Raw genomic sequence first — 26,352 nt, 5'->3', positions numbered from 1 at the left:
GGGATGTTCCTTCTCGTATTTCACACCCACTCTTAAAAATGAATCACAGTCCTCCATGACCTTCCTCCATCCTGGTTGCAGGTACATTCAACAAATGGTAAAAATGATTGATTTATTTATTTCAACAGGGATGGGGTTACAGCTCTCTCTGTATCGGGAAAACATTTCTCCTTTCGTCTACTTCCACTATTTTCCTTTATGGGACCTGTATAAGAGCAGATGGATTGCAGTCTTGATAAAAAGCAGGGCAGACCTTCAGACCAAGTTCATTCTGGCTCTGGAGGATGGCCTAGAGAAAGTAAAAGCAGGAAAGATAGCCATTGACAGGATTATAAAAGTTCCAAAACAAAGCTGTATGGGGCTGGATGGCATGGAGTAGACTTTTCCATGCAGCATTGAGGAACTGAGGAGTGGCATATGCCATTTCACAGAGTTCTAGAAGATGGAGCAAAGCATCTCCTAGAGCTTGGGAAGGGAGTGTGTGGAGCAAATGTGGCTCTGATAACAGGAAGAAGAAGCTTCACTGTATTCAGGCTGAAGGGGGGTATGGACAAACTTTTTTTTTTAAATTCTTTATTTAGTAAAATTATTGTAGAGCTTTCCTTACATGCTTGATAGATGAGTCCCAGCTGCCCGTGGTGTGAATCTCAGCTGAAAATGAGAAAGGGAAAAATATCAAAATGGCTTTGCCTTCCCTCCACCTCCCACAGTGTAACTGAGGAGATGGACATTTGCTGGGGGGGGAGAGGGGGAAAATAGCAATGAGGTGATGTCCTCCCACCCCCCAGTCACAAGTGCCAGATAACGCCTGCTCCACAGGATAGTGGTGCAGTCCTGTATGTAAAAGAGCATGTCCTAGGCACTCCTACCCTTTACCTCTTGTATAAATGAAGAGAGAGATTCTCCAGGAGGCATGGGGCAGTGAGCAGCACTCCCCTGGTCATAATCCTAGGCAGAACCTGCTCCTCAGGACAGTTTGTCCTGTGTATAAGGAAGCATGACCCTCCCTACCTTTAGTAACAACATTCTGCTCTGCAGGTGAGTATTGCTTTCCAAGGGGCACCGGAGGAAACTCATCATATGAATATTAGAAAAGGCTGGAACGTACCTGTATGGGATTCAGGCGATCTGTGCGTTGTGAGTTGTTGGTAGCCTGTGTGTTACCTGCCTCTCTCATCTGTGCTGTGTGAAGAACAGCAGATAACAGAATCAGTAAAGGCAGGTAGAGTGAGTCTTGCAGCGAGAAATATGATCTTTCCCTCTACAGAATTTCTTTATTCTCAAGAGATTTTACTGGTACCATGCCAGTAAGCCCCTATTCCGGAGGAGCTTAGTGGCACCGTACCAGAAAAGATTTCCACCCTACAGCAATAACCTGGCCCTCCAAGCACTACACAACCTCAGCAGAAATGTTTTCTCCATGGACAAGCAGCACAAATAACTGCACAAAATTTGTGATGTTATCCGACAGGACCAAATCAGTCAAAACTCTCTCAGCCTAGAGCTTTTCAGTCTGCTCTGAGCATGTATGGCAGTTCCAATCTTGTTGTCACTGTGTGATCTTCCCTCAGTCTTTTTTCATCCATTTGTGTGAACTGAAAATCTCTCATTATCATGAATTAAAAAAAAAATCATCAAAGATTCATCGGAGAAGAAAGGGAAAAGCCTTCCTAAGTCCTTTGGAAAATGTCACCATAAAATGGCTCTGGCAGATCTTCATAATCTTTGCCTCAGATACCTTGGGCTGAACCATGGCAGCTCCATCTGTGGCCTCTGTGGCAGAATGTTCCTGTGAGTGCTGACTTTTAGAGACCTCAGACTCAAGTATGAGCTCTTGAGCTCATCGGAACAGAGTTGATCAAAACATCATGAAAAAATGCATCGAGAATCACCACAGATTCTTCCTTGAACAAGTTCTGTGTGGAATAAAAAATGGTGCAGAAATCAAGATCAGCGCCAAAACATCATGACTGTAAGTCTTTGGCAAAATAATAAGAGCCGACTACTTCGGTGCCAAGGGCTCTCATCACAGAGTCCTCAATGCGGAGCAAGTTATTGGCGCCAAAATACCTTGGCGCAAAAACATCGGCTGTACAAATAGAGCCCAGTCATGGGACAGAGTTCTTGGTGCCAAAATACCATGGCAAGGAAACGACAGTGCCGAGGCATCATGGTGCAGAATCATCGGTGCAGGAAAAAAAGTATTTGGATAAATCTTCAAGACATATTGCTGTTTCTGACTTAAAAGGTGTCAGTGCTCAATTAGTTCAATTAATAAGTACTGCAGTACACCAGTGAAGGGGGGACCTGTATTACCATTATCGGAAATTCAGTCCTTTATATAAAAACTTTGGTCAGGTTTCCTTAAAACATGTATGAAAGAATTTCTGGGGAAAGACACATCAATCCAGACACTGATTCTTGAAAAACTTCAAGAAAAGCTACAAACTAAACTTGCAGCCTCATTCTTTCAAAAGAAGAAAAAGAAAACACTGGAAGAAAACCCTAGGTCAGATTCTACATTGTGTATAGATCTAATAACAGAAGATTCACAAAACTCTTCTGATACAATAGAATATACATTTATTTATTTAGAAGTTTTATATACCGTCGTTCCAAAAGAAGATCACAATGGTTTGCAAAATCAACATTAACATTCTTGGTCAATATTCACATACTTGTCAATATTGCTATTCTAGGATATTCTACAGTAAATGCATATTCTAGTTGAAGTTCATATCCATACATATTTGCCATCCTTTGACCCACCATCTAACCCATCTCCTGAGCCAGGAAGAGCTTCTAAACAACCAGAAGCTACCATATACCCAGCGTTTGTTCAAAAAATGGCAGAAGCCATTTCTGGATGAGGAAAGTTCAAACCTTACCAAATTGCAAGTTGAAGTTTATTCAGCCACCAAAGCAGTTTAGAGCTGTCCCAATGCATTAAGCATTATTAGAGATAGTCTAAAATATGAAGAACACCATTTTCAATACAACTGGCAGCAAAAAATATAGAGGTCTATACTCGAAGACACAGTCCGGATAGCAAAGTTAGATGGATAAACTTATCTGGCTAACTTTAGAGCTATATTCAACAGTGCAGCCACACTATTGAATATAGCTGGCTATCTTAATTAGTTAGTTGGCTAACTATAACCAGCTAACTTTAAGACAGCTCTTTGACTCGATCAGACTTAGCCAGCTAAGTCATCTGGCTAACTCTGAAAATCAGAGTTAGCTGGTTAACTTAGCCGGCTAACTCAACTGCTCCCAGTTATGCCCCTGAACTGCCCCTGACTTATCTGGCTAAATTCTAGTCAACTAACTTACTAACCGGCTAGAAGTTAGCAGGATAAAGACTGAATATAGCTGGGTAAGCCATTTAGATGGATAACTATTATGTTATCCGTCTAAATTGCTTTTGAATATGGACCTCACAGATATCATATAGGTTTCAAACCTGTCCTAGGCATAGTAAGGCTCAGCTGCCACAGGAGTCCTGACTTTAGAGTCAGCAATGAAAAGAACTAAGAAGGCTAAAATACACTCAAAACACCTCTCTAGAGAAGGCCCCTAGACTATTATATACAATTTGCAAAAGGGTTTACCAGGGAGCTACCTGCAATTCAAGAAGAGGCTCATCAGATACAGATGATCCAATACCTGTATAAAAATGTGCAAAGACTCAAGGAGCCCTCAAATTAATCTACCTGAAGAAGACCTTAGGCTGTTCAACAATGTTATGACAGAAACTGAGGACTGTGCAAAGCATATTCCTGTTCAAACCGCAGATCAGTCCAAATAAATGGGTTTTGCATCTCTACCAGCAGATGAAGGTAGAGGAAAGCAAGTTTTCTTACCATAAATGGTGTTTTCCGTAGATAGAATATTTAGCCATGCTGAGTGATGTCATTCGGGTCATCATGGGGCGGAGCTTTACTCTCTAAGCTCGAAGAGCTTTCTGAACTGTCTGCGCAGTTTTTCCTGCGCGCCTTGAGCCGTCTCCTAAGGTATTTTTCAAGCAGATGTCTAAAACCTCATTGAGGAAATGAGCTCTGTCCACTGCAGGACCCCATCTTTGGAACCTGCTCCCACCGGATCTCCGCCAAGAACCATTCTTCCGACATTCAAAAAGAAGCTAAAGACTTGGCTATTCACTCAAGCTTTCCCTGAGAGCTAAAATCTGGTGAAGCGACAGACGATATACCTACCTCTGTACATATGTTCCTGATTTATGGTTCCCAGTTTACATTTAATTGAGTTTATGAAAGTTCTCTTTAATAGTTTTCCTGTATACTTGTGTTAATGTATTCTGCCTTGAGGCGACTGTTTTAATGTATTTCCGCCCTGGAGGCGACTGTTCAGTTCCTTGTAAACCGGTGCGATATGTATTCTTTACAGGAATATCGGTATATAAAAATTAAAAATAAATAAATAAATAAATATTAAGAGTAGTATATGAAACATGGCAGAGCAGAGAGGTGGGTGGGGACACATGGCTAAATATCTCTACGGAAAATACCGTTTTAAGTAAGCAAACTTGCCTTTTTCCATTGATAACCAGGCTATTTAGCCATGCAGTTTGGGAGTTCCAAGCAGATAGTTTGCTTGCACTGTGGCGCATTTTAATGGATGCAACCTAACCAGTGTGGGCAGGCAGCAGTGATTATGGACGTGATGTAGCACTGCTGATCCCAATGCACTGTCTGATGCTGACTGTTGGTCCAGGCAGTAATATGTACTGAAGACCACGCACTGCTTTACAAATTTCTTGGATTAGCACATTGTGTAGGTGTCGCTGTGGCTCTAACCTGATGTGCTTTGATTGTAGTTTTGTAACTTTCTAGAATTCTTTAAGTAGCAGAACTGGATACAGTTTGCTATCCAATTGGAGTGTCCTCGTAGAGACTGGTCTTCCGGGTGGTTTGGATTAAAGGAAACAAATGTCAAATTGTTTGAGTTCTACTTTTATAGTATGCCAACGATGAGAGCCTTTTGCCTCTTATTGATGTGAGGCTTACGCAAAAATATTGATAGTGAGATTGTTTGGTTTAGGTGAAAAGCTTCTTTGGATAGGAAGGAGGGATGAGTCTGTAACACTACCTTATGATGGAATTGCAGATATGGGTAGTTGACTGCTAAGACCTGAAATTCACTGATTTCTTCTTGCCAATATAGGAATGAGGAAGAGAACTTTCCAACTAAGGTATTTTAAGGATGCAGAATTCATAGGCTCGAATGGAGCTTTCAAGGCTTCGAGGACTATATTGACGTCCCATGGTACAGGAGGTTTTTGAAGTGGAGGATGAATGCAATTCAAACCCTTCATAAACTTTGAAATGAGAGGATGGGAAGAGATTGTTGATTTTTCCTCTAATTTTTATTTATTTATTTATTTGTTGAGTTTTATATACCGTCATTCGGTGTAGCCTTGATCGTTGCAAAAATAACAGTGGTAATCAGCTATAGCACTCAAATGCACACAAACTGATGTGACTACTAATCCCGACATAGATAAAGAATGTAAATATGATAGAGTTTGAGGGGAACATGTGAAAGGGTCAACTCCCTGCCGATCGCTGGGAAGCTGTAATTGTGTCAATACTTTCTGTTCAATCTCCATACTGTCATTGGAGAGAGAAATGCATAGGATGGATAAGATTTCCCCCCTCCTGCGTCAGAAGGTGTGGGCTGTTTCCCAGAGAAATCGGTGGTTGGATTGACAGGTGAAATATAGGCATACCATGGTTGTCTTGGCTAAGCAGGAGTGATGAGAATCATGTCCGCCTTGACTAATATGCACTTCTGAATTGTGCATGAGATTAATGGAATTGGAGGATAGGCGTACAGCAGATCCTGAGACTAAGGGATCAGGAATATATCATGGGATAATCTCTGTGTGCTGGGAAGAACTGAGCAAATTTTGTCCACTTTTTTGTTGGTCTCCAATGTGAAGAGGTCCAAGCTTGGAGTTCCCCAGCGGAGGAACAGGTCTTCTGCTATAGTTTGGTTTAAAGACCATTCGTGGGGGTGGAAGATTCTGCTGAGTCTGTCCGCTTTCGTGTTCACAATTCCCGATAGGTAGGATGCTTGAAGGAATACTTTGTTTATCTCTGCCCATTCGACTATCAGAATTGCTTCCCTGCACAGAATCCTGGAACCTGACCCTCCTTGTTTGTTTATGTAGAACATTGCTTCTTGGTTTTCTGTGTGAATCATTGTTGTCTTGTTTTGGATCCATGCATGGAAGAAGAGTAGCGCATATCTTATTGCTTTCAATTCTAATAGGTTTATTTGATAGCACTGTTCCTCTGGGGACCAGCAACCTTGCGTTTTTAGATGGAAAAGATGAGCACCCCAACCTCTCATTGATGCATCCGTTGTTATGATTAGCTGATGTGGAGGGTTCCTGAGTGGTACTCCATTCATCAAAACCGAAGGTGTCAGCCACCAAGCGATGTCTTTTTTTTCATTGCTGCTGAAATGTGAATTATTTTTTTTTTACATTGGTTGGTTCCATTGAGCTTTTAGTCCCCACTGCAGACGGCTCATGTGAAGACATGTGTTGGGAACTACATGGATTGCTGCTGCTATGTGCCCCAAAAGTATAAGTTTGTTTTTGAAGAGATTGACACAGAGAGCACAGAGTTTGTGCCCTGTCTGGGGGAAGAAAAACTCTGATGAATTGCACAGCTTGAGTTGGATGGAGGTGAGATTTTTCGTAATTTATTATCCAACCCAGGTTCTCAAACATTTGATTGTCTGTCAAATGGATTTGTAATGTGTGAGCATTTGGGGAGACAATGAGCTAGTCGTTCAGGTAGAGACCCTATTTCCTTAAGTGTGCCACAACAATCGCAAAACATTTTGTGAATACTCTCAGGGCAGAAGAGAGACTAAACGAGAGTACTTTGTATTGTTAATGCTGATTCCCAACTTGGAAATATAGGTATCGCCAGAAATTTCTGTGGAAGGGAAAGAGTGTATGCATCCCTTTTCTGCAGTCCAACATCCAATTGTTGGACTGCAGAAAAGGGAGTACTACCTGCAGAGAGGTCATTTTGAATTTGTGTTTCGAAAGATGTTTGTTTAGGGATCGCAAATCCAGTATTGGACAAAGTCCTCCTGTCTTCTTGGGAATGAGGAAGTATTGGGAGTAGAATCCTTTTCCCTGTTGAGAAGGGGGAAGGTGTTGGATTGCTTTCTGTTGAAGAAGTGATTTTTATTTTTTGTTGTAGTAAAGGATTCCGGGAATAAGATGTTCTTGGTTTTACCTGATGAGGCAATACTGGAAGATGGCTGAATTGTAATTTGTCACCTTCTTCTATTATGTTGAGTACTCATTGGCCCGTAGTAATTTCTGACCTCTGCTCGTGGAAACAGGAAATTCTTCCCCCTACATGGTGAATTGTTGTGGGCACATAGACTTAAACATTTTGTTTTGTCTGAGGTTAAGCTTGCTGAAATTTTTGTGATCTTTGGGTTCTTTGGCAACTTCTTTGCGGTTACTGTTGAGGTTATGGCCTTAGCTGCTGGTAAGATGGTAGCCTGTATTGCTGGTAATATGGTTGATAAGACCAATACGGTCTTCTATACTAATACCCCCATGTGTATTGATTGTAGTATTTTCTGGAGGTGCTATGGCTGTTGGAAGGAGATGTTAAGGATTGGACTGCTATGTTCTTTTCTTTTATCTGTGATACCATTTCTCTGAGTTTTTCTCCAAAAAGATTATCTGTTCTGCAGGGTAAATTGACTAGTTTGTCGTGCACATCTTCTCTTAGACGTAGCCATGCCATCCTCTAGCTGCTATTGAAATTGCCAATGAACAGGCAGAAGCTTCATACATCGTCCTCAAAAGGTGTCACAGTCCATCCTGCAAGTCCTGGAAGGGTTGTGGAAGCACTGTATCTCTCTTTGCTGATACGAAAGATGATTTCAGGTGCTGTTCACATTTGTATATGCACTTAGCATAGATTTTGGAATAACTTGTGGTCAAAATCATCCAACAGCTTGTTATCTCTGCCCGGGGGACCATTTGAGTGCAGTCTCATTTTCTTCGCCTTTTTCATTGTTGATTCAACTACTACTCAGTTGTGCAGAATTTGTAGTTAGTGTAGTATGTCGATTTCTGCATCTTATACTTTAAATCTAATTTTCTAGATGCTGGTTTAAATAGCGCGCATCCCAGGCTTTATCTATTACTGCATCGAGTATTTTGTGGGAAGGTAGTGCAGTCAGTTCAGCCCGAACCTCAAATATATATAATATTCCCATTGTTTCTGACTTGGGTTCAGGCATTTTATGAGTTTCTACGTTTAGAATGGATCCTAATTTTTCTAAAACTTTTGAATATGTAAGATCCTCTGGTGGTGAGGAAGGCTGCGGATGCTTTTCTGGTGGGTCAGATATAATTCCTGAAGAAATTGCTGGTGAGGATAACGGGGATTCATCAGGCTGGCTTTCCACCTCTGGTGAGGTGGGTGGACTGGTGAAACTTCATGGGCTTTGCAGGTGATGTTGGGACATCCTGCGCATGGGTTAAATTTTCTCTTCCTGAAGGGGAGGGAGAAGATAGCCTCTGTTGGCTTGAAGACAAATTATCGAAGAAATTTTGTAGAAATCATCTGTGACACTGTCTCTTGAACTGATATTTTCCAAGACAGAAATGGTCTGTCCTCACCTCCCGTAATGGAAACTTTTTTCTTCAGAGGTGGTGGGCTATGTCCAGCCAAATCCTTATGTTTATGGCGAGAAGGTTTGATTAGTGGTGTAACATCCTTCTCTTGTATTTGATCTTGTGACCTAATAGATTTTGAGGTATCCAGAGAAGAATCCCAGACCCTGGAGAGTCTTCAATTTCACATCAGAAAATTGTAGCAAAGACTATGGAGACTGAATATTTTTATGAGGGGAGTGTTACGGGTTCAGACAGTGCACACTGGTACCCTGCCCAGGGGCTCTGACCTGGGGGGCTAATCTCATATAAATACACACAATTACTGGGATTATACCTGGGGGCTTGAACCCAGGTGTCTATCCCTTACACAAAGAGCCACACACAAACTTTGATTCAGTACATTACGGTGCCAGATACAGTTAGTTTATTTGAGCAAGAGGAGGATAGAACAAATAAAATCAGATCATATAGAAAAAGTAGTGGTAGATAACAATTGCTACATAGATATAAAAAGCTTACATTTCCAAAGGATCAGCCATACCATCATGCCCAAGGCTCACGTTCTTCTCTTTCTCACTGTTGCCCCTTATACACACACTACAAATGCTTATGAAAAGCAACAGCATTTCCTCCCTTGAGTTATCATTCTCATCAAAGACTTAATGGAATAACTAAATAAACACTCTTGCCTGTTCGTAAACATTTCACAGTGCAAGACAGTAAACAGGAGTTCATTCAGAGGTTGGCTTGTGGCCTTCAAACTAATCTGTGTCTTGGTGAAAACTCTGAATTCATACGGCCTAACCTCTATATACATCCTCAGCAAAAGGTAACAAAAAATGACTCCAAGGGAGGCAGTATCTGACTGTTATCTGCTTTTGCAAGTGCAATGTAACTTGATGATTCTCTGTATGGTCAGGCGTTAAGAGATGCTTAGTTTTCTTAGGCGCCTTCTTTGGTGGTACGTCCTGTTGCATTCATTTTTGCGATGCTGAGTCATATTTTGAGGCTTTCTGCATTGTGTGTCATGTGGTATGATGAAGTCTTAGGTGTGTTGGAGTACGGCGAAGCAGACGATGATATCAACGACACTGAAGCATGCATCTGGTGCGTCACTAGTTTTTGGGGTTTTTTTGGCTCCGATGCCGATTTGAGTCGGTCCGGTGCTGACAGAGTTTTAGTCTGCTTCAATGGCAACGATGCAGGGTCTAAATTCGATGCACAACACTTTGACACAGACGTCGATTTTAGAGGATTTTTCAGATGTGTGTCCAACTCCCACTGAGTGTGCTCTCCTTATTGGGTTAGTTTGAGGGGTCTTGGGTCCTGGAAAGGACTGAGTGGACTCCTTATCTGCCATCGAGGGGGCATATGAGTCAGACTGCCTTAATCTTTCGATTTTTATGTTCTTTGCCATTGAGCTCGGGGCGACATTCTGCCACAATCTTTACAAGTGCCTTGGTTGTGGTCGGGACCGAGGCACAAATAACAATAGTTATGGCCATCGGTCACCAACATTATCTTGCCACACTGGCAGTACTTGAATCCCGGCATCTTCGGCATGAGGGCCCTTGAAGAAGTTGTTCTGTTTTTAAGGAGACTGTGGAGAGTTTCTCTTTGCATCCATTTTGCTCATGGAAAACGAAAAACTGAGGAGACTGCTCGAGGAGTGCGGGAACAACTATGCAGATGCAGTTCAGAAAGCTCTTCGAGCTTGGAGAGTAAAGCTCCACCCCGTGATGATGTCACCCAGATAGCATAGCTAAATAGACTGCTTATCGAAGGAAAAGAAAAAAACTTTCAGGCACTGCTACTTAACTGAGAGTGCCACCTGCATTGTCCAATAATATTCGCATCGGCTTTCCCCTCATCAGGGGCAGAAACGCCTGTAGGGCCAATTGTACAGCCCTAGTCTCTATGTGATTGATGGACCATAGAGATTCCTCCATTGAGCACAGGCCCTGAATGGACTGGTTCTGACATGTTGCTCCTCAACCAGAGAGACTTGCATCAGTGGTGACAATCATCCAGACCAGGATATCAAGGACCACCCCTCGTTTCAACCTCTCCAGTAGGAGCCATCACGAGAAGCTGGACCTGGCAACCTTTGTAAGTGGGAAAGGCAACAAACTGCTCTGACGACTGGTCCCAGCGGGATAGTAAAGCCGACTGTAGCAGTCTCATATGATCAAACACCCACGGAACTAATTCCAAAGTGGAAGCCATAGACCCGAGAACTTGTAAGTAATCCCAAATTTTATTTATTTTATTTATTTTAAACTTTTTTTATACCGACATTCATTTGCAAAGAACATATCAGATCGGTTTACAGCGAAACGAGAAACAGCATTAAACGAATGCATTACATTGAACAAGGGATACTGGAACTGGTATCAAATGCTGGGCACTTGCTTCTCCAACAATGCACGACTTGAGCTTGCAACTTGGAAATCCGCTCTTTGGTGAGGAAGACCTTCCCCACCCTGGTATTGAAATGCGCTCCCAGGAATTCCAAAGACTAGGAGAGCAAAAGTTGACTTTTGGCCAAACTGACTATCCGCCCTCAGGATCGTAGTCGTCAGAGGACCAAATCCATTGCCTCCCGGCAAAGAGATTCTGATTTTGCCCAAATCAACTAAGCGTCCAGATAGGGGTGAACCAAGATCCCTTCCTTCTGGAGGGCTGCAGCCACCATGACCATCACTTTGGTGAAGGTCCTGGGCGCTGTCACCAGCCCGAAGGGCAGAGCACAAAACTGAAAATGCTCCCCCAGAATCATGAATCTCAGGTATCTTTGATGATCTGGGTGGATGCTATATGTAAGTACGCTTCGATCAAATCCAGAGACACCAGGAATTCTCCCTTGTGTACCAAGGCAATCACCGAGCGCAGAATTTCCATTCGAAAACAAGGAACATTCAGAGCTACGTTCACCTTTTTCAAGTCGAGAATTGGACAAAAGGTGCCCTCTTTCTTGGGGACTATGAAATAAATGGAATACCGGACTAACCCCTGCTCCTCCATGAGGACAGGAACAATGGCTCCCAGCTTGCGAAGGCAACAAACGGGTTTTCATACTGCAGTTTTCTTTTCCAAGTAAGAAAATGGGAAGATCAGGAACAAATCTCTGAATGGCTGAGCAAATTCTAAAACGTAAAGGAAAATTGGTTCTTACCTGCTAATTTTCGTTCCTGTAGTACCAAGGATCAGTCCAGACCGCTGGGTTGTGTCTCCCTTCCAGCAGATGGAGTCAGAGAAAAAAAAACCTGAAAAGGCACCCCTCTTAACCTGATGTGCCACCTGCGATCCCTCAGTATATACGGTATCAAAGCAGAATAACCAATAAAGGAGAACAAATCCCCAAACATAACAACCAGTGGCTACAATACGCACGGGAAAAGAAACAAACTGTACCGCCGCATAACATATCAATCAAGAAGATTCCTTCCCATGCCTGTAAAGAACTCTGCCGAGGTAAGAAGAAGGAAGAAAATATACAGAAAAAACGGATTCTCCAAAAAACCCAAGGGCAGGCGTCTGGACTGATCCTTGGTACTACAGGAATGAAAATTAGCAGGTAAGAACCAATTTTCCTTTCCCTGTACGTACCAGGATCAGTCCAGAGCGCTGGGATGTACCAGAGCTGCCCTAATTTGGGTGGGATCTGGAGAGTCCCGCACGAAGAACACTGCTGCCAAAACAGTCGACCTCCGGATCCCGGACGTCCACACAATGTTTCGCAAAAGTATGCAAGGATTTCCAAGTGGCTGCTCTACAAATCTCCTGCGGCAAGACCGACTGCCTCTCCACCCAAGAGGCTGCTTGAGACCTGGTAGAGTGCGCTTTCAAGCCTTCTGGTATGGCCCGCCCAGCGCAAAGATAAGTGGAGGAAATGGCCTTCTTCAACCACCTAGCAACCGTAGCTTTGGATGCCTTGTGTCCCCGTCTAGGACCAGTCAATAAGACAAACAAATGATCCGATAATCAAAAAGCATTGGTCACCTCTAGATAGCGAAGGAGAACCCGGCGCACATCCAACTTATGCAGATCCTTATCCGTCGCAGAAGTCTGATCCAAATTCGTGAAGGCCGGTAACTCTACTGTCTGATCGACATGAAAAGCCGATACCACCTTGGGCAAGAAGGAGGGAACAGTACGCAACGAAACTCCGGAATCCAAAATACGAAGATACGGATCCCGACACGACAAAGCTTGAAGCTCTGAAATTCACCGTGCGGAGGTAATGGCTACCAAAAAAAACAGTCTTGAGTGTCAAATCCTTCAACGTAGCCCGCCGGAGGGGCTCAAAAGGAAGACCACATAAGCCCTTAAGAACTAAATTCAAGCTCCAGGCAGGACAAATTTGTCGTACCGGTTGGCGCAAATGCTTGGCCCCCTTCAAAAAACGGGACACATCTGGATGAACTGCCAGCGAAAAGCCATCAATCTTGCCCCGCAGGCAACCCAGTGCCGTGACCTGCGCCCAGAGAGAACTGCAAGCTAGACCTTTCTTCAGTCCCTCCTGCAGGAAGGATAGGATGTGTGCCACCAAAGCCAGACGCGGGGGGACGTTCAAACCTTGGCACCAAGAGTTGAAAACTCTCCAAACACGAATATAGGCCAACGACGTGGATGATTTCCGTGCTTGCAAGAGGGTAGAAATAACCAAATCCAAATATCCCCTCTTCCTCAACTGCCTCCTCTCATAAGCCAGGCCGCTAGACAAAAGTGATCCGTTCGATCTAAAAATACTGGACCTTGTCAAAGAAGTTTCGGAAGATGGGTAAGACGCACCGGACCGTCGATCGCCAACGAGATCAGATCCGCAAACCACGGCCTTTGGGGCCACTCTGGGGCTACCAGAATGACAGACCCCACGTGGTTCTCTATCCGACGCACGATCTTGCCCACTAGTGGCCAAGGCGGAAACACATACAGTAGTACGCCGCGAGGCCACGGAAAAACAAGAGCATCCACTCCTTCTGACCCATGGTCTTTCCGACGACTGAAAAACCGAGGCGCCTTTGCATTTGTCCGAGTTGCCATCAGGTTGAGGTGTGGAACCCCCCAATGATGAGTGATCAGCCGGAAAGCTGCATCGGACAATTCCCACTCGCCGGGATCTAGATGCTGGCGGCTGAGAAAGTCTGCCTGCACATTGTCCACCCCGGCTATGTGCGAGGCCGCCAACCGGACTAGATGTCGCTCTGCTCACGTCATGAGCCTTTCGGCCTCCCAGGCCACCGATCGGCTCCTGGTTCCCCCTTGGCGGTTGATGTAGGCTACCGTCGTCGCGTTGTCTGACAAGACTCGCACTGCACACTGGGCTACCAGAGGGAGAAAAACACGTAACGCCAGTCGTACCGCTCAGGTTTCCAATCAATTGATTGACCATGTCGCCTGATAACTTGTCCAACGACCCTGAGCAGATTGTGACTGGCAAACTGCTCCCCAACCAGTGAGGCTGGCATCCGTCGTGACTATTACCCACTGCGGCTCCTCCAGGTTCATCCCCTGTAACAAGTGGGCCGGAATCAACCACCAATCGACACTGGACCTGGCTGGTTCCATCAGTGTCAAAGGCAGGCGAAACTCCTCCGATTTCGGATCCCACCAAGAAAGCAATGCGTGTTGTAATGTCTCATATGCGCCCACGCCCTGGGAACCACCTCCAGAGTAGATGCCATGGAACCAAGTACCTGCAAATAATCCCATACTATGGGCAGGGGTAAGGACATGAGCCGATGGATCTGCGCCACTAACTTGAGCCTCCTCTCCCGAGTGAGGAAGACCTTGGCTACCGAGGTATCGAAGCGTGCTCCCAGGAAGTTGAGAACCTGAGATGGTACCAACTGGCTCTTGGCAAAGTTGACCACCCAACCAAGGGACTGGAGCTGGAGTAGAACCTTGCTCACTGCTTCCCAACAGAGGCTCTCCGATTTGGCCCGGATGAGCCAATCGTCCAGGTATGGGTGAACCAAGATCCCCTCCCGCTGGAGGGCCGCTGCTACGACTACCATTACCTTGGTGAAGACCCGAGGTGCTGTCGCTAAGCCGAACGGAAGAGCTTGGAACTGATAATGCTCCTCCAGGACCATGTACCGGAGAAACCGCTGATGGTGCTCGCGTATCCCGATTTGAAGATACGCCTCGGTCAGGTCCAAAGAGGCCAAATATTCTCCTGAGTGGACGGCCGCAATGACCGACCGTAGAGTCTCCGTGCGAAATCGGGGAACCCGAAGTGCTCGGTTGACTGCCTTGAGATCCAATATTGGCCGGAAGGACCCCTCCTCCTTCGGGACTACGAAATAGATGGAGTACCTGCCGGCCCTGCGCTCCTCTGGAGGGACCGGAACAATAGCCCCCAGGGATTTCAAGCGACTCAGGGTTTGCCCGACTACCTCTTGCTTGGCCAGAGAGCCGGCGGGAGAAATCAGAAAAAGATCTCTTAACAGGCGGGCAAAATCCAACTCATAACCGTGGGCGATGATATTGAGGACCCACTGGTCCGACGTGATCCTGACCCACTCCTCGAGAAACAGGGAGAGACTACCTCCCACCACTGGAATCAGGGAGAGGGTCGGAACACCTTCATTGGGACTGCTTACCTCCGGTGGCCCCTTGAGAGCCTCCCTCCCGAAATGGCCTCCGACCACGAAAGGAAGTAGGCCAAGACTGAGCCCTCCGAGTCTGTTGTCGGGCAGGAAAAGTGGGTTGCTGTGACTGCCGAAATCTGCGCTGTCCTCAGAAACGGTAACGAGCTGCCCCAAAGGGCCTGGAAGACTTAGGCTTGTCTTCTGGCAATTTATACAACTTATTCTCCCCAAGAGACTTAATAAGGGCGTCATGTTCCTCCCCAAACAACAATTTTCCCTTAAAATCTTAGGGGACTTCAACTTACACGTCGACTCAACCCCCCCGCTCAACCAACTGTGAAGCATTTCTCACCTCTCTCTTGGCGATGGGCTTCAAGCAAATTGTCAATAAGCCCACTCATAAAGCGGGCCATACACTAGACCTTATTTTCATTAATTCGGGATTCACACACTCCTTACCTCCTAAATGTGTTCCCGTCCCTTGGTCTGACCACTCCTTGATCTCCACCACCTTCAAGATGGAAGAAAATCCTACACCGCACCCACTCCAATCCACATTTCAATACAGGAGATCATGCACATCAGATGTCCTAAGCGAACACCTAGCCAAAGAACTCACTAACTTTGATGTCACAAACCCTAACTCTGCCCTACTCTCATGGCATAACATCACTGAAATGGTAGCAAACAAACTATGCCCTCAGTCAACCAAAAAAATCAACCTGGCGTTAAAAAATAAACAACCCTGGTTCTCCGATGAACTCCGGAAACTTAAGCAAGAACTTAGACAAAAAGAAAACAAATGGCACAAGGCCCCATGCCCAGTACACTTGCGGCCTACAAATCCGCCCTCTACTTCTACAGGAATTCAACACTACGAACTAAAAAAGACTTCTACGCTCTCAGAATTCACGACCTCGTATTTGATGCTAAGGCACTATTCTCATACGTATCAGAACTCACAAAAACTACCATTCCTCCCATACCATTGATTGGTATAACTTAACATGCCCACAAATGGTTTAGTTCCTACTTCAGCGACAGACATTACAGAGTCAAAGTTGGTAACCATGAATCTAAAGAAATCCTCATTGCGCAGGGAGTCCCCCAAGGCTCCTCACTATCATCCACCCTATTTAATGTCTACCTTCTACCCCTCTGCCAACTCCTCTCAAACCTTAAGTTACCTCACTTTTTGTACGCTGACGATGTACAAATTCTTATTCCCATTACTGACTCCATTCCAAAAACTTTGGAAATCTGGCAATCCACACTCACCTCAATTAACAACCTCTTAAACTCCATCCAGCTTGCCCTTAACTCCACAAAAACAGAACTTATGGTTATTTCACCTCCTACCCCCCTACATGCTACACCCTCAATAAATATTATTCCACCACACACACATTTTTCTCAACAAGTCCGAGATCTAGGAGTACTATTAGATGATCAAATGTCCCTCAAAAAATCTATTAATGCTACCCTTAAGGAGTGTTTCTTTAAGATTCATACTCTCAATAAACTTAAACCACTACTTCACTTCTCTGACTTTCGTACTGTGTTACAATCTATGGTCTTTTCGAAAATTGACTATTGTAACGCGTTACTATTAGGTCTGCCTAAAAATTCCATAAACCCACTACAAATCCTGCAAAATAAGACAGCTCGTATTCTCACTAATACACCTACAAGGGAACACATTACTCCCATACTTAAGAAATTACACTGGCTCCCTGTCCACTATCGTATACAATACAAGATATTATCACTCATTCACAAATCCCTCCACAACCCAGAAATGAACTGGCCCTCCAACACCTTTCAATTCAATAATTCTAATAGGCCAATCAGAAATCCCTATATTGCTACACTACAAACCCCCTCACCTAAACTATTTAAATATGCATCCACCAAAGCTCGTGCCATTTCCATAGCTGGCCCCACACTATGGAATGCTATGCCCACTGACTTACGCCTTGAACTGTCCTCTAAGACCTTCAAGCAAAAGCTCAAGACATGGCTTTTTACTAAAGCCTACACTTGATTATTACGTGTTCCCCCTTAACTCTCTTGTTCCTAACATGATACTAACTCACTTGATCTTTCTTAACTCTTATTACTCCCTCTCTTAGTCTGTCAATCTTTCCATCTTTTCCCTAAACTATTACTCTCAACTTTAGTTTATCTATGCCCTCTTCTGTTCATTCCCAGTACTTTTGTTACCTTCTTATAACTATAGATCTCGCCCTCTGTATATATGTATATAAACCGTTCCTTCCTGACCCTTTCTCTTTCCTTCCCGTTCCTTTTTGCTCCCCACCCCTCTCTTTCCTCCAGTCTTTGCCCTGATACTAGATAAAGTTGTGCAATCACAGTTATTTTTACTCTATTTTATTATCTATTATTAGCTAAATATTTTGTTCTTGATACCGTATTTTACTGTTTTAATGTATTGTTGAATTCAGCTATTATTATACTGTTATATGTACACGCAACTGCGTATTTTTGTTCTATGTACACCGACGTGATATCTTTGATGAGCGGCGGTATATAAAAACCAATAAAAAATAAATACCGGACGACCAAGCACAAACTAAAGCCAACGAACTGGCATCATTCTTCCAGAGCAAAATTTCCAACCTCCTAACACGCCTACCCCCCAGTTCTACCACTCCTCCCATCCCCTTCTCTTCCTTCTCAAATAAGGGAGCATCACTTGAATCATTTGAACCCACATCTGCCATGGAAATTGAAATCATTCTAAAAAGATTGAAACCCTCTACCCATCCTTCTGACCAAATCCCGACTAAACTACTCCTATTAGTACCGGGTACTATCTCCAAATATCTGGCTGAGATCATTAACTGCTCTCTGTCACAAGGAAACTTCCCAGATGCGCTAAAACTCGCCACCCTCAAACCACTTCTTAAGAAACCGAACTTAGACACAAAAGACCCCAACAACTTCCGCCCTATCTCCAACCTGCCCTTTGTCGCTAAGGTAATGGAAAAAGTAGTCAATGCTCAACTCTCAAACTATCTCGAAGACCACAATATACTCCACAACACTCAATATGGATTCCAAAAATCGCTAAGCACTGAAACCCTACTCATCTCTCTCACAGACCACATCATTATGGGTCTAGACAAAGGGCACTCCTTCCTGCTAGTGCTCCTCGACATCTCGGTGGCCTTCGATACGGTGAACCACTCCATCCTCCTCAACCGACTATCCGACATAGGGATAACAGGAATGGCCCTCAGATGGTTCGACTCCTTTCTCACCAATAGAGGCTATAAAGTCAAAGTCAATAACAAAGAGTCTGTTCAAAACGCTATCATTCACAAAGCCATCCACAACCATAACTCCTTGTGGCTCAGTGAACCCTTACAACTTACTCATTCTTCCCGCCCCTCCAGAGCGAACCGCAAATACACCTTACAAGTCCCCCCACTTAAAAAGGTTCGTCTGACAGCCACCAGGGACCGTGCCCTGTCGATTGCTGGCCCCATGCACTGGAACACTCTACCCCTTAACCTTCGTTTGGAGCCATGCCCTCTTAAGTTCAGAAAAATGCTAAAAACCTGGCTCTTTCACCAGGCTTTCCCTGATTAATTTTCCTCGTTTGACTATTATACACCTCCCCGGCACCTCTTACTCCTCCCGTCGCTCCATGACACCTCTCAATTGCTCTCTGATGACTCCATGTATTTATTTATTTAACATTTTTATATGCCGAAATTCATGTAGACAATTACACATCACTTCGGTTTACAATATAACATAAACTAGCATGAAATAATGATTTTACATATAACAGGTATAATATAACTTGGTATGTATGTATGTATGTAGCCACATACTACTGCTTGTATATTTGTAGATATGTTTTACATTTTGCATACTGGATTCTCTTTAGTTTTCATTTTTCATTTTTGCTAAATTTCACCTCTCTGTGCTTCATTTCGTATTTATCAGTTGCCCCGTTCCCCCTTTCCCTGTTTATTGTAATTTTCCACCTTTTTTACGTTAAAATGTAAACCGATATGATGTGTATTTTAATGTCGGTATTGAAAAGCTGTTAAATAAATAAATAAATGAGAGTCTCCACACATCAATCCCTCACTAGGAGTTCCCCAGGGCTCCTCCCTGTCCCTCACCCTCTTCAACATCTATCTCCTTCTCCTCTGCCAACTGCTAACGAACCTAAGACTGAAACATTATCTTTACGCCGACGATGTACAAATTCTGATCCCTATAACCGAATCCCTCACAAAAACCCTCAAGTTCTGGGACAACTGCCTCCAAACTATCAATCTCCTCCTCTCCAGCCTAAATTTGGTACTTAACTCGGCCAAGACAGAACTTCTCCTCATATCACCTGAACACAGCGACACACCTCAACCAACCTAACCAAACACTCTAATCACACAATCAAGAGACCTTGGAGTAATAATCGACAACCATCTGAACCTTAAGAAATTCATCCACCAAACCACCAAGGACTGCTTCTACAAATTACAGGTACTCAAACGACTTAAATCACTCCTGCATTTTCAAGATTTCCGATCGGTTCTCCAAGCCATTCTGTTCTCTAAGATAGACTACTGCAACTCCATTCTGCTTGGTCTCCCCGCCTCATCCATCAAACCCCTTCAAATGATCCAAAACGCGGCTGCTAGGATCCTTACAAACACCAACAGAAGAGAGCATATCACACCCATTCTCAGAGATTTGCACTGGCTGCCTATAGGCTTTAGAATCATGCACAAATCCCTTACTATCATTCATAAAACTATTCATCTCCAGGTCCCCATCGACCTACAACTCCCACTCAGACTCCATACATCGTCAAGACCTATTAGGGAAGTGTACAAAGGATCCCTACATGCCTCCTCCACCAAATCAACTCACCTAACAACCACTAGAGAACGGGCCTTCTCGACAGCGGGGCCAACCATATGGAACTCCATCCCCCCGGATCTCAGACAAGAACCTTGTTTGCTGACTTTCAGAAAAAAGCTTAAGACCTGGCTGTTTCTACAAGCCTTCCCATAACCAGACCAGCACCAGATATGTCACGGATATAAGTCCCGTACATAGACCAGCTCCAGCTATGTCAAGGACACATGTCTCAAATATGTCACACTTATTGAGGCTTCCAACTCAATACACTCCTTCTCTGACATTGTTACTGCACTGTTATTATTACTGAGTTACTCTTTCAACTTCTAGCTTCTCCTCCCCCTTAGCCTATTTCCCTTGTTTATTGTAACTTTTTGCAACTTTGTTTATGTTAAGGTTAATGCTATTTCACACTGTTCCTTGTAAACCGATATGATATTCTTCATGAATGTCGGTATAAAAAAAAAAAAAAAAAAAAAAAAAAGCATAAATAAATAAATAAATAATAAATAAAAATGAAGATTGCCCAACTGAGGTTTAGAAGAAACGTCCGCGGACCAGTTCCGGAGCCAGAGAAGCCGTCTAGCCAAAACTGCAGTGGCCATGTTGTGTGAAGATGCCCTCAACAGATCATATCCGCTGCGTAAGCTACCGCGGACTCCCTCCTATTGCCTGATCTGCTTCCTCTGGCGGCAATACCTGTGATGTGAGCATTTGCCAGACCCACCCGAGGGTCGCTCGCTGCATGAGGCTACTGCAGACTGTCGCTCTAACACAAAGCGCTGACACCTCAAAAATGCGCTTCAGGAGGACTTCTAGCCGCCTATCCTGTAAGTCCTTAAGAGCCGTTGCTCCCGTAACAGGAATGGTGGTCTGCTTGGTGACCGCAGTTACCGACACGTCCACCTTGGGAATCCTGAGGGTATCCAAGGCTTCCTAAGAGTCTGCCACCAGAATCTGCTGTACCCACCGGATGGCTTCTTGTGCCCCCCTGACGATTGATTATAGGCTACCGTGGTGGCATTGTCGGAAAGGATTCGCACCGCCTTGCGACGGATCAAGGGCAGGAAAACCATGAGTGCCAGACGGACTGCCCGGGTCTTCAGACGATTGATGTCATCGAGATTGGACTGGAGGCTATTGTCCCTGGGTAGATTGAGTGTGACAGACCGCTCCCCAACCGGAGAGACTGGCATCCGTCATAACAATGACCCTCTGGGGTGTTTCTAGGCACATCCCCTTCAATAGGTGAGCAAGAGAGAGCCACCACTGCAAGCTGGTGATGGTAGAATCAGAGCGGTAGAGGAATGCGGAATTCCTCTGACACCGGCTTCCAGTGGGAGAGCAAAGCTTTCTGTAAAGGACGCATATGCGCAAAAGCCCAAGGAACCAAGTCTATGGTGGAAGCCATAGAGCCCAGGACTTGAAGGTAGTCCCAGGCTGTGGGTACCGAGAGGGATAACAGATGTTGAACTTGATCCATAAGCTTGATCACCTGGGCCTCGGGCAGCAAAACTTTGCCCACGCGGGTGTTGAAACGTGCCCCTAGGAATTCTAGGACCTGAGAGGGCTTGAGATTGCTCTTGGAAAAATTGACTATCCACCCGAGGGAAGTGAGGAGGGACAAGACCTTGTCGACGGCTATCGCACAGAGTTTCTCTGACTTCTCCCGAATGAGCCAGTCGTCCAGGTAAGGATGGACTAGGATGCCCTCTCGGCGGAGATAGGCTGCTACAACCACCATGACCTTGGTGAAAGTTCGAGGAGCGGTGGCGAGACCAAACGGGAGTGCCCGAAACTGGAAGTGCCGACCCAGGATGTTGAAACGAAGATACTTCTGGTGTTCTTGGTGGATCAGGATGTGTAAGTAGGCTTCCGTTAAATCGAGAGAGGCAAGGAACTCGCCTGATCAAATTGCCGCTACTACCGCCCTCAGGGTCTCCATCTGGAAATGAGGGACCTTCAGGGCTTTGACGACCCACTTGAGATCCAGGCCTTAACTTGGTACTTAACACTGCCAAGACAGAACTCCTGCTTATCACTCCAGAAGATGGTCATCACCAACAACAGTCACTTGCTAATATCCGAATCTCTCATGCAAGAGACCTGGGAGTCATAATCGATAGACACCTGAGCTTAAAGAAGTTCATAAACCACACTACCAAGGAGTGCTTCTATAAATTACAGGTGCTCAAGAAACTCAAGCCTCTACTATACCATCATGATTTCAGGTCTGTTCTCCAGGCTATCCTGTTCTCCAAGGTTGATTATTGCAATTCTATTCTACAAGGTCTCCCAGCATCTACGATAAAACCCCTCCAGATGCTTCAAAATGCGGCGGCGAGAATCCTGACGAATACTAATCAGAGAGAGCACATTACACCTGTACTAAAGGATCTGCACTGGCTCCCAGTTAACTTTAGAATACTTCACAAATTGCTCACTATTATTCACAAAAGCATCCACCATCAGACCCCCCTTAACCTGCTATATCCGCTCAAACTACACTCTACGGCAGGGGTGGGCAATTCCGGTCCTCGAGGGCTGCAAACCAGTCGGGTTTTCAGGATATCCTTAATGAATATGCATGAGAGACCTGCATACACACTGCCTCAGTTGTATGCAAATCTATTTCATGCATATTCATTAGGGGTATCCTGAAAACCCAACTGGTTTGCAGCCCTCGAGGACCGGACTTGCCCACCCCTGCTCTATGGCTGGACCTATAAGGGAAGCTTACAAGGGATCTATACACGCCCCCCCAAACAAAGTTGTGCACTGATCAACCATCAGAGATTGGGCATTCTCAACATCAGGTCCCTCCATCTGGAATGCCATACCTCCGGACCTCCGGCAGGAAACTTGTCTCCTAACTTTTAAAAAAAAACTCAAGACATGGTTGTTCGGTCAAGCCTTCCCTGTTCCTAGACTAGCATTACTTTTACAGAATCTAAACTAGCATTTCATTTGCAAAACCCAAACATTACGTTCACATAACCATGTCATAGTTTAGAGGTAGGCTATTCAAGCCTCCCCACACACTTATCGTTCTCTCCCCCTCTTCATTTCCAATTCCCACTTGTATTCCCTTGTTATATTGTAACTTGACACTTCTTCTAATTACGGTTTCCTGTTTAATGTTATTGTTAAGATTTTTGTTCTCTGTAAACTGAGTTGATTTGATTTGTATCAAGAAAGTCGGTATAAAAAGCTCTAAATAAAATAAATAAATAAACTCCGGGGAAAAACGGTGATGGACCTTCCCGTGTGGGGGGAGGGGGGGAACCTGGTGGGAAAGATCAGGGTCTGGCCCCGGAGAGTCCACAGGGCTTAGATTCGGCGGCAAATCGGTAAAATCAGGCTCCCTTCCCCCCTCTGGCCCCGAATCTGCAGCCAGACCTGAAACTAAAATGGCTGCCGTTCCCGCGGTTTTTCGTGAGGGAGCCAGCTTGGAAGCATGTTTGGTGGTCTGACCACGGACCGCTGATTTCTCTGCCGCGGCTGAGGGACCATCCCCACCGGGCAAACAGAGGGAACAGAGCCCATTGTGGGAGAGCCATGAAGTAGGCTCCCTGCAGGCTAGGCAGGCAGCTGAGCGCGGCATAAGGAAAAAGCTGCCACGGAGAAAAAAATGAAAAACAGCTGAGTCAGTCTAAAAGTGCGAGCGGAGACAGGCGAATCAGCCCTGCTCCGTTCCTCTCCCCACTGCCCTTGAAATTAATTGTGGGTGCCTGCAAAGTACTTTTTTTTTTTTTTTCAATATATTTAGTCCTTAATTTCAACAGAGCAAGTCAGCTCTGCAGTGGGACCCAAGGCATGAGACTTCTCCGGGGTCACCCAAGCACAAGGGAGAGTGACTGGACCACCAGTATCACTCCAGACAGGCAGAAGGCACCGGGAATAAGGGGTCCCAGGTTGAACATTCAAGATGAAATATCCCCCCCTTGTTCCCAGTAAGAGCTATGAGACAGATCTGTCTCACTTGGTCACAAAAACTTTGATTTCCTTTGAAAATCTTTTTCTTTTCTTTTTTTTTTTTTTTTTAAATTGAAATAACTAATACTTGCTTGATCCAGGAACAATGCAGAGGGAAGAAAGGAAAAGAAATCACCACAGAGAGAGAGAAACAGATAATGCTAGGGAACCACAGGTTCAACTGCCTTCATCTGCTGGAGACAGAGAAATACTGATGGGACGCAGGGTTGGCACTGTCCTGATATAGGATACACTTTCAGTTTTTCTCTGTCTCCATCTGCTGGACAGGAGGCTCAACCTGTCCAGCAAACTGGACTTTCTGGACTGATCCGGGTACGCACAGGGAATGGCAGTATGGGAACTGCTGTGCGTGCTCAGAATATATTGAAAAGTTCTAGACTGAAAGTTGACATCACCCATCTTATATGGCTGTTTGTTCTGCTGTCCATGGAGAAAGCAAAATTGCTTACCTTGTAATAGGTGTTATCCCAGGACAGCAGGATGTAGTCCTCACATGTGGGTGACATCATTGATGGAGCCCTATTGCGGAAAACTTTCTGCAAAGTTTCTAGAAACTTTTGACTGGCCCTGTGAGGCCACTGAGCATGCCCAGCATGCCATGATATTCTCTGCCACAGGGGTCTCTCTTCAGTTTCGTATGTAGCAATAAGCTTTAGCAAAAAATAAAATAATAAAACGTATCTGACCCAACTCTGCGGGGTGGTGGGTGGGTTTCGTGAGGACTACATCCTGCTGTCCTGGGATAACACCTATTACAAGGTAAGCAATTTTGCTTTATCCCAGGACAAGCAGGATGCTAGTCCTCACATGTGGGTGATTAGCAAGCTAGAGGCCGAGACATTTTGTAGTGAAGCAACAGCGAAGTATTGTTGTTGAAAATGAGGCAGCCGAAGATCACAGCAGGTTGGATGTAGAAGGAGTTGGGATTAAACTGGAAACAAGTTCTTTAAGATAGATTGTCCATAGGCTGAATCTTGTCGTCCTTCTTTATCTAAACAGTAATGAGCTGCAAAGGTGTGAAGAGAACTCCATGTTGCTGCTTTACATATGTCAAGAATTGGCACTGAACATTAGTGTGCTACTGAGGTTGACATTGTTCTTACTGAATGCACTTTTACTCACCCTTGGAGAGGAAGGCCTGCTTTTTCATAGCAAAACTGTATGCAATCTGCTAGCCAATTGGAGAGAGTATGTTTACCCACTGCTTTTCCTGGTTTGTTTGGATCATAAGATACAAAGAGTTGAGTGGATTTCCTATGGATTGCAGTGCGGTCTAAGTAAAATGCTAGTGCACGCTTACAGTCCAAGGTATGTAAAGCCTGTTCTCCTTGGTGAGAATGGGGCCTTGGAAAAAATGTGGGTAAAACTATGGATTCTGTAACTACCTTGGGGAGGAATTTTGGATGTGTACGGAGAACCACTCTGTCATGTAGGAATTTTGTATAGGGTGAGTACGTGACAAGTGCTTGTAACTCACTAACCCTTCTAGCCGATGTAATGGCTATAAGAAAGATAATCTTCCATGTGAAAAACTTAAGATCACAGGAATTCATGGGTTCAAAAAGAGAACGCATGAGTCTTGTTAAGACCAAATTCAGGTCCCATTCTGTGACTGGTGGCCGAATTGGTGGTTTAAGGTGAATTAAACCTCTCATAAATCTACTGACCAGAGGATGTATGGATATTGGTGCATCTCCCATCTTGTTATGGTAAGCTGAGATTGCACTTAGGTGTACTCTGACAGATGAAGTCTGGAGACCAGAGTCTGAAAGATGACATAAGTAGTCTAGTAGAGAAGTTGTGGGGCAGGAAAAAGGATCAATACTCTTTTGCCTGCACCACAAAGTAAATCTTTTCCATTTCAAAGAATAGTTCTTTCGTGTGGAAGGTTTACGTGAAGCTATAAGCACTTGAGATACATTGGTTGAAAGACTGAGCGGTTGTAAAATCAAGCTTTCAACATCCATGCCGTCAGGGATAGGGATTGAAGGTTGGGATGGCGCAACCAACCCTGATCCTGAGTTATGAGAGTGGGAGCTACGCCCAGGTGAATTGGTTCTCTGATCGAGAGGTCTAGAAGTATGGGAAACCATAATTGTCGAGGCCAATATGGGGCTATCAGAATCATGGACCCCTTGTCCTGTTGTAGCTTCACTAGAGTTTTGGTTATGA

At 44.6% G+C, this 26,352-nt stretch overlaps 1 protein-coding gene across 8 annotated transcripts in view; it reads right to left on the bottom strand.

Moving 5' to 3' along the window:
- Positions 1-95: 95 nt before the first annotated feature.
- The window catches only part of RNF212B (ring finger protein 212B), an 88,894-nt gene continuing 62,637 nt past the window's right edge, over positions 96-26,352 (bottom strand). For 7 of the 8 annotated variants that reach the window (XM_029582030.1, XM_029582026.1, XM_029582025.1 and 4 more), the window contains 3 exons: positions 1,109-1,182; positions 608-651; positions 96-289 (listed from right to left, as the gene is read on the bottom strand). In XM_029582030.1, coding sequence (XP_029437890.1) covers positions 256-289; positions 608-651; positions 1,109-1,182 — 152 coding nt within the window. In that variant the 3' untranslated portion in view covers positions 96-255. Of the gene's footprint in view, positions 290-607; positions 652-1,108; positions 1,183-26,352 lie in introns of those variants that run through there. The other variant, XR_003853169.1, reaches the window with a different exon arrangement.

This window comes from Rhinatrema bivittatum, chromosome 16, assembly GCF_901001135.1.
Source record: "Rhinatrema bivittatum chromosome 16, aRhiBiv1.1, whole genome shotgun sequence".
Classification (NCBI taxonomy): domain Eukaryota; kingdom Metazoa; phylum Chordata; class Amphibia; order Gymnophiona; family Rhinatrematidae; genus Rhinatrema; species Rhinatrema bivittatum.
The sequence above is the reverse complement of the archived record's forward strand: the minus strand, read 5'-3'. Positions and strand labels throughout refer to the sequence as shown.